The sequence below is a fragment of the Mercenaria mercenaria genome, chromosome 2 (genome assembly GCF_021730395.1).
Source record: "Mercenaria mercenaria strain notata chromosome 2, MADL_Memer_1, whole genome shotgun sequence".
Lineage (NCBI taxonomy): Eukaryota > Metazoa > Mollusca > Bivalvia > Venerida > Veneridae > Mercenaria > Mercenaria mercenaria.
This window is the reverse complement of record NC_069362.1, coordinates 71863774-71881227: the sequence shown is the minus strand read 5'-3', so window position 1 is coordinate 71881227 and position 17454 is coordinate 71863774. Positions and strand designations below refer to the sequence as shown.

The window sequence follows — 17454 nt, the reverse complement described above, 5'->3', positions numbered from 1 at the left end:
GAGGTCAAACATACAAGCTGGCAGATGTTTTGATTACTGATTAATCTTCAATTCACACATTATTACGCAATTATCTTCTCAAAGTGTTAACCAACTTCAATAGTCGAATTGTCAAATACACCACCTAGACTGGTTATCGATTTTATTCTCTACCAGCGTCTAGGTAAACACGTGTATCAGGAACCAATTCTTGGGCCGCTTATATCACTACGGAAAAAACAAATGCCGAGGAAAAAAACTATGCGCCACTTATTTTCGCCAGTTCGCAAAATTTAGCGCCAAATTCTTAAAATTATCGCAAATGGCGACATTGGCGATCGGCAGCGGAGGCCCTGAATATGAAGCTTGAATACATTCAAAAGAAAAGTAAATCTAAATTAATTTAATAAAACCATTTAAAAAGCAATGTAATTTTATAAAAAGATGCCAAAAAAGATAAGTACTGTTCAATGTAAATTGCATAAGAAGACTAAAACATCTGCTTGGAATAAGATGATGACCACTGCTATAGTAAACATTTATCTACAATATGCAACCTTTCAGAAGTATCATGCATATTTTCTGTTGAATCTCATTCACCGAGCAACCATGTGCTCATTCAGGATTTCAACCTATTGTGTCTCAGCTTTGATTGTATGGGAAAGCAATTTGACAGCTGCATTTAGACCAATAATATTGTAAGACAACACCAAATGATACTTTTCATTCATTGAGTCCAAATAAGAATTGACAGAAGCATGCATATTTTACACTTTATAAAATTAGTTTTCTCTTTGTGAATCCTTTTGATGAAGCTTCTATTCTGGAAGGTAATAAAACCACGTATAAAACTGACATTCCCTCTTGCAATTTCATAAGCTCTTTGGTATCTCTAGGGGTTTTTAATTACCAATTCATTGCATTGGTATCAATAATTGATGTTTTAAACACACAAGGCATGATTGATGCTGTATACTGTGAAGGAATTGATCTAATGAGAGACTGTGATTACCAACACCTAAGCGAAATCCACACACTTACTATTATTAGAAAAAGCTGCAGGAGGTCACATCATTTTACAGCTGCACCTTACAGGTGTCAAATTAATAAATATCAAATTAGTCTAAAAATTGATACTTTTCCAGTTACTCTTAATAAGAGAGATCGTGTTTGTAAACAAATCCATTGTATTTTCTATTTTTAGAACTGATAAGACAAAGATCGTGTGGGCAGACGCCGAGCGTCCATGTTTTTTGTAAACAGTGATGTTTTTCTAACGGCTTAAACTTTCTTAAAACACAAATAATATCAATAATTTTTTGATCAATGGAAAGTGTATAAAACAAGAAATTTATTGATTACTTTTGATTATAATTTCGAAATTAAATGGATTAATTATGAAAGCTTAACTTACAGTGTTTTTTCTAAAAGTTTGGAGGATCGTTACGCCGCTATTAAAATCTTATGTCATTTAAAATGGTTATTCATTTTAAAAAGATATTTAAATGGGAAAATATGAAAATCGTAAGCATTTCAAAACTTTTTGAATTTTTAAAATCCATAAATGAGCAAAGAAGTTATTAAAAATTAAAAATTCAGATCCCATACACAAACGATGTATGCGTGACGTTATGGCGATCTCTCCTATTGTACTTGTCCTAGATGAATATATCACAATATAAAAATTGCATCAGTGTTCTTTTGCTGTCAATTGGAATAAATTTTACTGAATTAAAAAAAATTCAAATAACATTAACTGGATTTTTTAAAATATTAACATGAACAATATGGTTTTAATTATACTGACACTTAACTTGTCATAATTCTCTGATGTCTGTCTTACAAAATATTAAGTAAATTACTTCATCAGTTGAATAAATATTATAAATCCACCCAGTAATCACTCAAAAAAGATAAGGAGATATTTGTATAGCAATAAAAGTATGTCTGTTGACTGTTACAAACCTAAACTATAAATGTTATATTGAACTATTTACAATAACTTTCCTGATAAGATCCCTAAAGAAACTGCTGTACTGAAATTGATTATGAAAACTGCAAGCAGTTGAAAGACCAATTTTTCTTCCTCGTTATATCTGTGATAAAAGTCAATATACATTGTACTCTGTTTTTCAACTGCAGGACAAGTACTTATTTTTTTCTAGTAAAAGAATCAATAAATGTCTTTTTATGGAAAATTTAGTAACAAAGCCTGGTGTTATGTGACAGATTATAAAGCACTGACATGCGTATGACAAACAATAGCTCTAAAGACAGTGTGAATGAAACATGCATACATGGTTTAGTTAAACATGCATTTAGTGTTGACATTTTAAAAAATTTACCTCACGTCTACTCATTCTATCCACTTCAAAACCAAATCAGGTACTGCAGTACACATTACTGAGAGTGTATTAGTGAGAAAAATATTGACAGACAAATCAAATAACTGCAAAATTTTGGTATAATATAATACAATGTAACTGATTAATATCACATCTCAAAGTTTTCAATTTAATTATAAGCAAATTTATTTGAAATGGAATTTTCAAAATGCAAAATGAACACTTATGCTTGCACTTAAAATACTTTTTTTCCAATTAAACATCATCTTCAGTAAAAGAGTATAATTATACAAGTAACTAATATGTTTAAAGGTCTGATATTTTCCTTTGATAATTTTTGACAAATGTCAAGCTCTCTCACCTTCTTCTAAAATAATTGTCCTTGGAATATTTCTGTAATCAAAATTACTTTAATAGGTCTGAACAACTGCTGAAGTCTAGTTAGCCAATTGTAGCCGAAGGTATTTGCACTTATACCCACTTGTAATAGAGTAAGTTTGCTGATTTATTTATGTCACTCTATTACAATTCCAGATTATCGATCTAAAAGCCTAATCTGTTTACATTTACATGTCTAATCTTGTTTGTTAATTTACTTTTTATTTAAAGCGCTAATTAGCAATTAAATTAGTCGCAAAACTTTAAATACAGCTTGATACCAATATATAGCAAAATAAATATTAGCCTTACCTGAAGAACTGACATTTTGTCAAAAATATTCCATTTCAACTTTGAACGAAAGTTAGAAACCAAAGGGAGAGTGTTATATTAAGGTCCCTTTTACTTTTGACAGTAACCCGCCATGTGTGACAACTAAGGACGCCGAAAAGCTCCTCGGATTTTACCGTTGTAATAATAGCAAAATGGGAACCAATACCAATTCATTACCAACATAATGGCGCAAGGAAACAGTTTAACAGGTGCGCTGCGCTTGTGCATTGAGAACTTCGAGGTACTTCCGCTGAGAACGGGCTGTCAAAAAACAAAATGTAAATATTTCCGAAATATTAAGCACTGCTACAATAACGAATGCTGTTTAATTGTATAAATTCAGAGATATTTGTGAATTAACTGTACTTGTTATATTTTCTTAAAATGGCTTGTAAAACTGTAGTTCAGTCTAAGTAACTTCCAGGGACACTGGTCTGCTTTCTACCATACACACTTTCAATCTTTAAAATTACTCAGTCTTCTAAATATTATTGAAGTTACCGCCCCCGCCCCCACCCATGTGTACTTTGTCTCTACAAATCCACTTGTCTGCTTATAAATACAAGTAGAAATCAGCTCCGAGCAAGTGGAAATTGCAGTTGGTACTCGTCCTAGTCCAACTAATTTGATGTGATCCTAGAAATATTGCGTTATTTTTAGCTAGACTTTTCGAAGAAAAAGTAGAGCTTTCAACTCGCTCTGTTGTCACCGTTGGTTGACGGTTTTTTGTTAAAGTCAAATATCTGTTACTATCATTATCAAAGCTATTTACTTGAAACTTAAAATAGTTATTTGCTATCAAAGTCTACACCAGAAGAAACAATCCTCATAACTCTGATTTGAATTTTGACAGAATTATGCCCCTTTTTAACTTAGATTTTTTTTTGTTAAAGTTTATGATAAAGTCAAATATCTCTGTTACTATCTAAGCTTTTGACTTGAAACTGAAAATAATTATTTACTATCAAAATCTGCACCAGGAGAAACAGTCCCCATAACTCTGTTTTGAATTTTGGCAGAGTTATGCCCCTTTTTAACTTAGAATTTTTTGGTTAAAGTTTTTACAGGCAAAGCTCTAATACAGAATCCAGCACTGAGAAAAGTCTAGCGTGTTATCTTACAGACAGGTCTTGTTGAAATTTCAGCTTGATTCTGATTCCTTGAGCTTTCTACAGTTCATTTCATTAAGTCAAAAAATGATTTTTCTGGAATAGGGGCAGATCAAAATTTTACATTATGTATGGACCCTTTGGCCAGTCTAACGGTCATGTGGACATTCATAACTTATCGAAAAGAGTCTTTTTTCAGTACAAATTAGTTTGTGTTTCAGTAGAAATCACCATTATCTACGAGATTACTCTCATAAATCAATTTCTGATAAAGGTTGAGAGGTATCCCATCAGTAGTCTCTAACAGTCACTTACATTAATTAGGTCTTGCTGCCATGCAAACAGTTTCTATTTGGAAGTTTAACACCATGATTTTAGTTACTTGATACTTAGAATAATTACCAAACTGCTTTTTAAAAATGAGATTTTATTTATTTCTTTACTTTCAGTAGAAAATGGCACCTAGTTGAAGTTAAGTAAAGGGTCATCATGGCAACCATAGCAATGGAGGTGGATGTAAGACCAAAGATCTTGATAGGTAGTAGAGATCCCAGGCCTGCCTACAAACACCCACAACACACCAACAAGGCATTTGAGTACTTCAATATAATGAGAAAGTAAGTTTGGGAACATGCTTAAATTAAGTATGTATTAGCATTAGCAAACTATCTGCTAGGGTCTGAACAAAAATGACAGTTGTTGCCAAAAAGTTTTGCAGTCACAATGTTGTATTTTTGGCTATTTTTAGTAACCTATTTTAGCTGATTTCAAAGTGTTTTTGCTGTAACATGCTCTTCACTAGGTGTGTTAAAATATACTTTCTCTCTCTCTTGCTCTCTCTCTGTTACGGGGTTTTCTATCCCTCTAACCAGATCACTTTGTATCTGCACTGGTAGATGAATTTTGCATCCGTAAAGGGACTGTGGTATGTATGTAAAGCACATTTGAACATGTTTATCATGAAATGAGTGCTATATAGAATTGGTTTTATAGTAATGATTAATTAAATGTATCCAAATCATGTCCATAACGTATTAGTCCACTACTGGTTGAAAACCAGTTTCGGGGACTACAGGAATGCACTTTTCCGTCCGTCCGTCCGCAATTTCGTGTCCGGTCCATAACTCTGTCATCCATGAAGGGATTTTAATATTACTTGGCACAAATGTTCCCAATGATGAGACGACATGTCGTGCGCAAAACTCGGACCCCTAACTTACAGGTCAAGGTCACAATTTGAGGTCAAAGGTCAACAGGGCTTTTTTCCTGTCCGGTCCTTAACTCTGCCATCCATGAAGGGATTTTAATATTACTTGGCACAAATGTACCTCATAATAAGATGATGTGTCTTGCACAACTTTCAGACCCCTAGCTCAAAGGTCAAGGTCACACTTGGCAGTCAAATGTTAACATTGCATGAACAGGGTCTGTTTGGTGTCCGGTCCATAACTCTGCCATCCATGAAGATATTTTAATATTACTTGGTACAAATGTTCCCCATGATGAGATGACATGTCATGCACAGAGCCCGGACCCCTATTTCAAAGGTCAAGGTCATAATAGGAGGTCAAAGGTCAAAAGTTTTTTTTCCTGTCCTGTCCAGAACTCTGTCATCTATCAAGGGATTTTAATATTACTTGGCATAAATTTTCCCCATGTTGAGACGGAGTGTCATGCGCAAGAACTTGGTCCCTAGGTCAAAGGTCAAGGTCACACATAGAAGCCAAAGGTCAGATACAAGAATGACTTTGTCTGGAACACTCCTTCATGCATGGAGGGATTTTGATGTAACTTGGCATAAATGTTCACTACCATGAGACAGATTGTTTTGCACAAGAACCAGGTCCCTAGGTCTAAGGTCAAGGTCATACTTAGAGGTAAAATGCCAAATTCAAGAATGACTTTGTCTGGAGCATTTCTTCATTATGCATGGAGGGATTTTGTTGTAACTGGGCACAAATGTTCACCATCATGAGGCACTCTTGTTTTTAGCTCACCTGTCACAAAGTGACAAGGTGAGCTTTTGTGATCGCGCAGCGTCCGTCGTCCGTCCGTCCGTGCGTAAACTTTTGCTTGTGACCACTCTAGAGGTCACTTTTTTCATGGGATCTTTATGAAAGTTGGTCAGAATGTTCATCTTGATGATATCTAGGTCAAGTTCGAAACTGGGTCACGTGCCGTCAAAAACTAGGTCAGTAGGTCTAAAAATAGAAAAACCTTGTGACCTCTCTAGAGGCCATATATTTCACAAGATCTTCATGAAAATTGGTCAGAATGTTCACCTTGATGATATCTAGGTCAAGTTCGAAACTGGGTCAAGTGGGGTCAAAAACTAGGTCAGTAGGTCTAAAAATAGAAAAACCTTGTGACCTCTCTAGAGGCCATATTTTTAACAAGATCTTCATGAAAATTGGTCAGAACGTTTATCTTGATGATATCTAGGTCAAGTTCGAAAGTGGGTCACGTGCCATCAAAAACTAGGACAGTAGGTCAAATAATAGAAAAACCTTGTGACCTCTCTAAAGGCCATATTTTTCATGGGATCTGTATGAAAGTTGGTCTGAATGTTCATCTTGATGATATCTAGGTCAAGTTCGAAACTGGGTCACGTGGGGTCAAAAACTAGGTCAGTAGGTCTAAAAATAGAAAAACCTTGTGACCTCTCTAGAGGCCATATATTTCATGAGATCTTCATGAAAATTGGTCAGAATGTTCATCTTGATGATATCTAGGTCAATTTCGAAAGTGGGTCACGTGCCGTCAAAAACTAGGTCAGTAGGTCAAATAATAGAAAAACCTTGTGACCTCTCTAGAGGCCATATTTTTCATGGGATCTGTATGAAAGTTGGTCTGAATGTTCATCTTGATGATATCTAGGTCATATTCGAAAGTGGGTCACATGCCTTCAAAAACTAGGTCAGTAGGTCAAATAATAGAAAAACCTTGTGACCTCTCTAAAGGCCATATTTTTCATGGGATCTGTATGAAAATTGGTCTTAATGTTCATCTTGATGATAATCTAGTCACTTTCGAAACTGGGTCAACTGCGGTCAAAAACTAGGTCAGTAGGTCTAAAATAGAAAAACCTTGTTACCTCTCTAGAGGCCATACTTGTGAATGGACCTTCATGAAAATTGGTCAGAATGTTCACCTTGATGATATCTAGGTCAAGTTCGAAACTGGGTCACGTGCCTTAAAAAACTAGGTCAGTAGGTCAAATAATAAAAAAAACCTTGTGACCTCTCTAGAGGCCATACTTTTCATGGGATCTGTATGAAAGTTGGTCTGAATGTTCATCTTGATGATATCTAGGTCAAGTTTGAAACTGGGTCAACTGCGGTAAAAAACTAGGTCAGTAGGTCTAAAATTATTACAATCTTTTGACCTCTCTAGAGGCCATATTTTTCAATGGATCTTCATGAAAATTGATCTGAATGTCATCTTGATGATATAATAGGTCAGTTTTGTAACTGGGTCACGTGCGGTCAAAAACTAGGCCAGTAGGTATAAAAATAGAAAAACCTTGTGACCTCTCTAGAGGCCATATTTTATGAGATCTTCATGAAAATTAGTGAGAGTGTTCACCTTGATGATATCTAGTTAAAGTTCAAAACAGGGTCACGTACCTTCGAAAACTAGGTCAATAGGTCAAATAATAGAAAAACCTTGTTACCTCTCTAGAGACCATATTTTTCAATGGATCTTCATGAAAATTGGTCAGAATTTTTATCTTGATAATACCTAGGTCAAGTTCAAAACTAGGTCACTATGTCAAATAAGAGAAAAAACGACGTCATACTCAAAACTGGGTCATGTGGGAAGAGGTGAGCGATTCAGGACCATCATGGTCCTCTTGTTTAGAATTATGTCGCTTTGATATTACTATAAATAGCTTGTATTGTAACTTACTTGTTACAGGCCATAGGGAAAAATTGAGACCGGTTTTCTGTGGTACAACATGCATGTTACATCGGATTTTTAGGTGTATTTTTACCTATCTTTACCTGGTAAAGAGTTTTTTGTGGACTTATATAGATTTTTTTTTTTTTATCGATAAATAACTTGTATGATACCTTTTTTATAATTGGCCAAAAATGCTATATGAAAACAACTATAGGGTTTTATGTATACAAATTTTAATCCAAGTGTTTTGTTTATAACATTTTGTATATATAGTACAATATTGTTTATACATTATTGACAGATATCAGCTCTTTATTACTGCAGTAGAGAAAATTAGGTGCCTTCCAGTAGGGGACTTTGTATTGCATGGCAATACTTCATTCACTTGTTTTAATTAGAATTACAGAATGCTGTATACAACTGTTGTTGTAGAGTTATGGCCTTTTGTAACTTTTCCAACACTGGTAATCAATTTAATTTCTTTCTAAGTTTCTTCTACCTTTTTTGCTAATAGTGAGAAAAGACAGTTCAAGTGGAAACCTTTTATTCTTAAGTACTTTCAGGATTTGAATCCATTTTATTTAATATAATATACATCCACAAAGTTTTGCCTTTGTTAATTTAACATATACGTAAAAGTTATTCTTTTCAATTTTATCATCTAATTTTAACATACTTTTTATATCTGTATCCAATTTTATCTAAATTTTACCCTATTCAGACTTTATTTATATAAATATTTTCCTGCCTCCTGCTGAATTAAACATGAAAATCATGGAATTGAGTGATACATATGTTAAATTTCCTGCGGAGAAACATTTGAATAAAGATTCACACAAAAAGCATTGAAAGGTGCAAAAACTACTTATCCTAAGTACAATATTACACATTATTAAAATATACTTTACAGATAGATTATAAGAGTTTGTAAAAAGCAACGTATTTAGTAGAATGCTAAAATCTACATGTATTTATGTAATTATATATGATTCGAGGGTTGAACGCAATACTATTGTAAGTCCTTCTTTATTATCCCCGACAAAAGTCGGAGGGATATAGTTTTGGCGTTGTCCGTCCATCTTTCTGTCCGTCCGTCCAGAGCCATATCTAGGAAGTGGTTGGGAATATTTTTATAAAACCTCATATACATGTTCACCATTATGAGTTTATGCGGCCCGTCAAGTTTCAGTCAGATTGCCCAAGTAACACCAGAGTTATGGCCCTTAGAAGTTTCTAGTGTATAAAGGGTACTATAAATATGGCAATTTCTGCATCATAACTTTTGATATATTTGACCTAGAACTATGAAACTTAAACAGAGTTAAGATAACCATAATGTGGTTGTGCACACACAATTTTGTTTGGATTTATTTTGTAACTTCAGAGTTATTGCCCTTTAATTGTATAAAAATCCACATATTTGTACATAACAAACCTACTATTTGGTAGAATTTCATTAAATTTTTTTCATTTTTTTCCATGAACATTTATTGTAAACATGTGAAGTTGTGCACCCACACCTGGTCACCCCCTTACCTTGGTCACATCCCCCCCACTCCTGACCCCCCCCCCCCCAAAAAAAAAAAAATAAAACAGAAAAAGTTCTTATTTTAGACTTTTTTCAAACAAACTTCATATACATGTCCACCACTATAAGGTTATGAGGCTTGTCAAGTTTCAGTCAAAGTGCCCAAGTAACACCAGAGTTATGGCCCTTAGAAGTTTCTAGTGTTAACTATATAGGGTACTATAAATATGGCAATTTATGCATCATAACTTTTGATATATTTGACCTTGAGCTATGAAACTTAAACAGAATTTAGAGCACCATAATGTGGTTGTGCACACACAATTTCGTTCAGATTTCTTTTGTAACTTCAGAGTTATTGCCCTTTAATTGTATAAAAATCCACATATTTGTACATAACAAACTTACATTATGTAGAGCTTTATTAAATTTCTTTCATTCTTTTCCATTTATTATAAACATGTGAAGTTGTGCACACACACCTGGTCACCCCCTTGCCTTGGTCACCCCCCACCCCACCAAAAAACCTTTCCTTGAATATTTATCAACATGCAAGTTGTACCATTCCCCCACCTCGCTCTTCCACCCAGTCATGGGTTTTTTAAATGTTCAGACCTTCAACATGTTAAGTTGTAACTGCACCAACCTTGCCCCCAGCCATGTTCAAGATATCTTATTTGATTGTGTTCTCTTAAGGACATCTGTTCTTTTAAGTTTAAATGTACATGTTAAACAGCAACACTTGATGCCAAACCACTCAAAGACAATATTTCGTTCAAGTTAAACTTCAAGCTCACATTTCAATTAACTTCATTTAATTTCAAAAGCTAAGCTTATTACAGTTAGCATAGTCCATTCAAAATAAATTCTTTAGTCAGGATCAAAGTATCATACATTTATTATGTACTCTTTAATTAAACATTTGTTTTCTGATAAACTGATATTTGCTTCTTAGTAACATCTTTAACTTTTTGCCGGATATATTTTTTTGCCATTCCTCACCACAAACCCTTTCGGCGGGGGATACCAATTCATCAAATTTGCTTGTTCATTTTTATAATTTACATAGATTTATATAGGGAAAAACTTTGAAAATCTTCTTGTCCAAAACCACAGGGCCTAGGGCTTTGATATTTGGTATGTAGCATCATCTAGTGGTTCTCTACCAAGTTTGTTCAAATTATCCCCCTAGGGTCAAATATGGCCCCGCCCCCGGGGTCACATGGCTCATATAGACTTATATAGGGAAAAACTTTTAAAATCGTATTGTGCATAACCTACAACATTCAAATTTGGACCACATGTCTGTATAGGCTTGAGTGGCAAGATGAACCTTGATATGAGTTGACCTTGATTTTGACCTCATGACCTACTTTCACATTTCTGTGGTTACAGCCTTCAGATTTGGACCACATGCATAGTTTTGTGCACCGAAGAAAACTTTGACCTTGACATTGACCTAGTGACCTACTTTCACATTTTTGAAGGTACAGGCTTCAAATTTGGACCACATGCATAGTTTTGTGTTCAGAAATGAAATTTGACCTTGATTTTGACCTAGTGGCCTATTTTCACATTTTTCAAGCTACAGCCTTTAAATTTGGACCACATGCATAGTTTTGTGCATCGAAAAAAAACTTTGACCTTGATTTTGACCTAGTGACCTATTTTCACATTTCTCAAGCTACAGCCTTTAAATTTGGACCACATGCATAGTATTGTGCATGGAAAAAAAAACTTTGACCTTGACATTGACCTAGTAACCTACATTCACATTTTTGAAGGTACAGGCTTCAAATTTGGACCAAATGCATAGTTTTGTGTTCCGAAATGAAATTTGACCTTGAATTTGACCTAGTGACCTACTTTCACATTTCTCAAGCTACAGCTTTCAAATTTGGATGGCATGCATAGTTTTGTGTACCAAAATGAACTTTGATCTTGAGATTGACCTAGTGACCTACATTCACATTTCTCAAGCTACATGCTTCAAGTTTGGACCACATGCATATTTTTGTGTTCTGAATTGAAATTTGACATTGATTTTTACCTAGTACCTACTTACACTTTTCTCAAGCTACATCCTCCAAATTTGAATCACATGTATAGTTTTGTATACCGAAATGAACTTTGACCTTGAAATTGATCTAGTGACCTACTTTCACATTTCTAAAGCTACAGCTTTCAAATTTGGACCACATGCATGGACCACATGCACAGTGTTGTGTACCGAAATGAAATTTGACTTTGATTTTGACCTTGACTAGTCTTGAAATTTGGAACATTCAAAAATGGCTCAATGGTGGGCACCAAGATCACTCTGTGATCTCTTGTTTATGACACGCACCTTGTGTTTACAAATGTACCTAATTTGCATATTGACCGAGGCGTGTAGAATCGCATTTACTTTGCAGAATCTGCCGTTACAGAAACTTCTGTTAATATAATGCAGACATTCTTCAGTGTAGATAAAATGGTTGTGTGAGTTAAAAAGAAATGACAGTCACCTTTCATTGGCTAATCCACCAAAATAACGAAGCCAGTGTCGCTGTCAAAAGTTCCCGTGTTTACTGCAGGATGCTATGTCAAGATATTGCTAGTGTGAGATAAGAGATAATTATGCACTTCGGTTTTGCACTTGATTTGTTGTTGTTGTCGTTGAATACGTAGCCTTAGGTACCATCTCTAACAAATGGTCCTTGGGTGACTTTCTAACAAGATTGTTCATGGTCCTTCATGGTCCTTGGGTGACTTTCTAACAAGATTGTTCAAATTATTTTGATCAAAAAGACATGGTCGCTTGTCAAGTTGTTGTGTGACTTTCTGCAAAAGTTGTTCAAATTATTCTGATTCATTAAAAAAACATGGACAGCTGAGGGCTGGTCACTTTTCCCAATATGTGTATAGTAGAAACTTAAAAAGTCTTTTTGTATGAGACTTCTGGCCTGATTTTAAAATAATTTTACACAAATGATCCTTTGCTGACTGTCTAACAAGATTGTTCAAATTATTTTGATCCGTTAAAAAGACATGGATGCCTGAGGGCATGGCCACGTTTCCCTTTATATTTATAATAGAAACTTAAAAACTCTTCTTGTAAAAAACTGCTGGCCCGATTTTGATATAATTTCACTCAAATGAGTGACTTTCTACAAAGATAGTTCGAATTATTCTGATTCCACAAAAAACTTGGCAGCCAGAGGGCAAGGTCACTTTTCATTACTGCTGGCCCGATTTTGAAATAATTTCACACAAATGGTCCTTTTTTGACCTTCTACCAAGATTGTTATGCCCCCCTTCGAAGAAGAGGGGTATATTGTTTTGCAGATGTCACTCGGATCGACGGTTGGTCGGTATGTAGACCAATCCGTTTCCGGATGATTACTGAAGAATGCTTGGGCTTAGGATTATGAAAGTTGATAGGGTAGTTGGTCATAACCAGCAGATGACCCTTTTGATTTTGAGATCAGTAGGTCAAAGGTCAAGGTCACACTGACCCAGAACAGTTAAACGGTTTCCGGATGATAAATCAAGAACGCCTGGGCCTAGGATCGTGAAAATTGATAGGGATGTTGATCATGACCAGTAGATGATCCCTATTGATTTTGAGGTCAGTAGGCCAAAGGTCAAGGACACAGTGACCTGGAACAGTAAAACCGTTTCCAGAAGATAACTTGAGAACGCTTGAGCCTAGGATCACAAAACATAATAGGGAGGTTGATCATGACCAGCAGATGACTCCTAATGATTTTGAGGTCAGTAGGTCAAAGGTCAAGGTCACAGTGACCTGGAACAGTTAAAAAATATCCAGACAATAACTTGAGAATGCTTTGGCCTAGGATCACAAAACTTAATAGGGAGGTTAATCATGACCAGCAGATGACCCCTATTGATTTTAAGGTCACAGGTCCACTTTGACCAAGAACAGTAGAACTTTTGTGTAAAGTGACCAAAGAACTTCTGTTCCTTGTGCAATTACTGGATGCATCAAGGGGGGCATTTCATGTTCTACGAGCTCTTGTTTAATTCGAGTTACTACAGTATTGCGTTCAGCCCTCGTAATGTATTATCGCATTTTTTCGTGGCAACAGTAGTAGAAAAAGTCACTACAGGTCTTTGTGAATAATAGAACTATATAATTATACTTAGATGCCTTATTTTGTTGAAGGTATAGTTGGAGTCAAATCTTATGTAAAAGATGTTTAAATCAAATAGATTAATAGATACAAAGTGCAATATTTTTCATATGAATTCATTTTATGTAATAACTATATATATATCATTTCAGACAGGATATTTTATGTGATGTTGTCCTTGTTGCTGATACAATTGAAATCCCATGCCACAGAGTGGTGCTGTGTGCATGTAGTCAGTATTTTTACGCCATGTTCACTGGAGACCTAGCTGAAGCAAAATCAGACCGAATTACTCTGCAAGAAATAGATCCCACAGCATTAGTATTGTTGATAGATTTTGTCTATTCTTCGGAGATTCAAGTTACAGAAGAAAATGTTCAGGTATGAATTCTGTAACATTAGTATTGTTCTCTTTTGAAGCTTTTTAAGACAGTAAGTGTTACAACTACAAAATATGTGGTATATAAGCTTACTTGAAATTCTACATCATTTAATGTTTCCTGTTAACAGCGGCTGTCTTAGCAAGCTTTTTCAAAAATTGATGATTATTTCAAAAGCATAATGACGATCATAATTTTGTTGATGATATAAAGAGGTCTTCAAAATGAATGATTTTATTTATTACTGTATATTTATACACCATTTACTATCTAAAAGGAAATAAGTACATATAAGGCATAGTGATATGTATTTTGTTATATAGTTGGGCTTCTAAATTTTATGCTGTGCCCCTAAAGAGTTGAAGTTACAAGTCCAGCTGGCTAACAGCTGCTGTGTGGTAATTTGTATCCCTGCAGATGAATAAATTTGTGATGTCATCCATATCTGTGAAAATTAGTTTCTGCTCAATAGCTTTGGTTTATGATTCTCAAATTACATTACTTTAGGCATATTTTGCCCCTCACCACAGTGCTATTGTTACGGTATGTTAATTGTTATAGAAGAGTGATAGAAGAATTGATTTTATTGGTGTTCCTGTACTGATTCTGTGTTGTCATTTGCATTTCTAGATATTCATTTGTATATTTCAGACGTTACTGCCAGCAGCAAACATTCTGCAGATGACAGAGGTGCGAGATGCCTGCTGCGAATTTCTGCAATCTCAGTTGCACCCGTCTAATGCTCTCGGTATCAAGGCGTTTGCTGATCTACATGCATGTACAGAACTCTTTAATTATGCTAATACTTACTGTGAACAACATTTTACGTAAGTGCCTTGGATTTTATACGCGCATGTTGTAAATCTTCTGTATTAAAGTCATTAACAGTTTATTTGATATTTTAAAATGTATTGTTAAAAACATTAAGTATAGACAACACCATTTATGAAATGATGGCTCACACTAATACTCCTGTCTTGTAGTAATTTTACATTAAATCAGTCATTCTAAAGTGGCTGAGCTTGACATGGGATTTAGTCTGTAAATCCTTTTACAATTACCAAGTCATTCTGCAGGACAAGCTGCCTAGAATTTTTGTTTGTCCAGCTATAATTTATATGATTTTATCCAAAATTTTTAAGTCTGCTGAAAACATTACAAACTGCTAGTGCTATCATCCAGTTATCTGAATTCTACACAGCTCTGTTTTCACGGGTAAAAAATCACGCTCATCCAGCAGGACAAGTTCTACAGCAAATTCCACTCAGGACCTGATTTCTGCTTGTATTCATAAACATTAGGGTGGAACTGTTAAGCCTTGATTATTAAGTTTCTAAAAAAGACCAGATTGTCTTTGTTTTATATCAAAGTTACTTTAACAGATGAACAAGTTGATAGAGACCCCAATATCTTTCGTGTAAAGGAATCACAGGGTTTTCCTTGATGCGCTTTTTTGTGCCCTTTAGCACACCATTTTCCCAGTTGACCCCCAAAATAATTCTGAATGTGTCAGTGATGATGCAAATGTACTGGCGTCCAAAGTATTGGATACACTTCAGGTAAATGATGTACACTGATCTACACTACATAACAAAGTAGACTGTGTTGAAAGTTTTACAATCTGATACACGTCAGTATCACTCGATAAGGTAAACTGTTCAACAAAATGGCCAAATGACATGTTATTTTATGTTTTCTGTCATCTTCTCTTTGCACAAACATAAAGAAAGTGCTGCATGGTCTTTAGTAACCGCAAGGTTTCTGCTTGAAGTTCTGCTTTAACAAATACCATTTACTGTTTATTGAAAGCAGATACTATAAAATGAAGTCCCTGTCATGTTGGCATGAACACAAAGTGTTTCTCTTTCCTCCTTTCTGAACATTTAATATTTTAAAAAAAGTGACCCCCTAAAAGTAAAAATGGCCCACAATGCGAAACATGAAGGTATCATGATGACCCTCTTTAAAAGTTTTGAAGGAAAAACCTGGAATCACTTAAACACTAAATATCACTGATAAGGTCTGATATTTTACAGTTATTTTTTATTAAATTTAGACATATGCCTCTACTTGACAGCAGAAAGTTAATCTATAAATATTTGTTTTATCATGTGGCAGTGATCATAAGAGTTTATCAAAGATTACCAAAAATCTTCTTGGCGATACAAATCAGGTGATTTTACCATCACAATCATCTCCACAGCATCTCGCACAAGATTTCAGTGACTTCTTTATTGGAAAGATCGAAACAATCAGAAACGATATAGCATCGCAAACACAATCTGTATCTGATTTAGATGACATAGAAACTGAATACACAGGTGTCAATTATGTAGAGTTTACTCAAGCCTCAGAAGACGAAGTGAAATCAATTATCAAAAAGTCAGCGAACAAATCATGCGAACTAGATCCTATCCCAACATGGTTATTAAAAGAATGTCTTGACGAACTAACACCAGTGATAACAACAATTATGAATGCATCTCTAGATGCTGCGTATGTGCCCAAAGCGTTCAAACATTCACGAATAAGACCTTCTAAAAAGCCAAGCCTAGATTCTAATGTCCTAAAAAACTATAGACCTGTGTCAAACTTGCCGTTTCTGTCTAAAATCTTAGAAAAAGTGGTAGATGTTCGAATTGAAAATCATCTGAGGAACAACGAACTTCATGAAGTTAATCAATCTGCTTATAAAAAATTCCACTCAACCGAAACCGCCCTATTAAAAGTTCAAAATGACATTCTTCAATCGTTGGATAAGAACAATGTGACTATTCTTGTGATGCTTGATCTCTCTGCAGCATTTGACACTATTGACCACGGGACGTTGATTCATCGCCTTGAATGTCACTTTGGTGTTACAGGCAAGCCACTCGCATGGATGATGTCATACCTTAGTGACCGCTTCCAAACCGTATGCATAGATGGCGAGCTATCACAACCAGTGCTAATGAAGTACAGTGTACCCCAAGGGTCTGTCCTGGGGCCAAAGAACTACACAATGTACACAAAACCAGTCGGAGCTATCTGCAGAAAGCACGGACTGAACAATCATTTCTATGCGGACGATTCGCAGTTATATCAATCATTCAAACCAATAAATAAAATGTCTATTGAGGAGACCATTCATCGCGTTGAAAGTTGTTTAAAGGATATAGTAAGTTGGATGAATAATAACATGTTGAAACTCATGCTGAAAAAACAGAATTAATCATATTTTCATCTGAACACAAGACACAATCTGTTTCAAACATATCTGTGAAAGTGGACGGCTCTGAAATCAAACAATCAGGCAGTGTCAGGAACCTCGGTGCTTTCCTGGATTCGAACATGAGGATGGAGCAACATGTGAATAGTGTGTGT

At 35.1% G+C, this 17454-nt stretch overlaps 2 protein-coding genes across 10 annotated transcripts in view; one reads left to right on the top strand and one right to left on the bottom strand.

Moving 5' to 3' along the window:
- Positions 1-3171, bottom strand: part of LOC123564281 (serine/arginine repetitive matrix protein 2-like) — a 59069-nt gene extending 55898 nt beyond the window's left edge. For 4 of the 7 annotated variants that reach the window (XM_053536890.1, XM_045357739.2, XM_053536888.1 and 1 more), the window contains exon 1: positions 3015-3171. In XM_053536890.1, coding sequence (XP_053392865.1) covers positions 3015-3029 — 15 coding nt within the window. In that variant the 5' untranslated portion in view covers positions 3030-3171. Of the gene's footprint in view, positions 1-2324; positions 2383-2685; positions 2783-3014 lie in introns of those variants that run through there. The other 3 variants (XM_045357740.2, XM_045357741.2, XM_045357743.2) reach the window with 3 other exon arrangements.
- LOC123564283 (kelch-like protein 2) overlaps positions 1-17454 on the top strand; it is a 318752-nt gene that overhangs the window by 286266 nt on the left and 15032 nt on the right. The window contains exons 1-4 of one of the 3 annotated variants that reach the window (XM_053536920.1): positions 3206-3313; positions 4597-4761; positions 13864-14092; positions 14743-14918. In XM_053536920.1, coding sequence (XP_053392895.1) covers positions 4634-4761; positions 13864-14092; positions 14743-14918 — 533 coding nt within the window. In that variant the 5' untranslated portion in view covers positions 3206-3313; positions 4597-4633. Of the gene's footprint in view, positions 1-3205; positions 3314-4593; positions 4762-13863; positions 14093-14742; positions 14919-17454 lie in introns of those variants that run through there. The other 2 variants (XM_045357746.2, XM_053536921.1) reach the window with 2 other exon arrangements.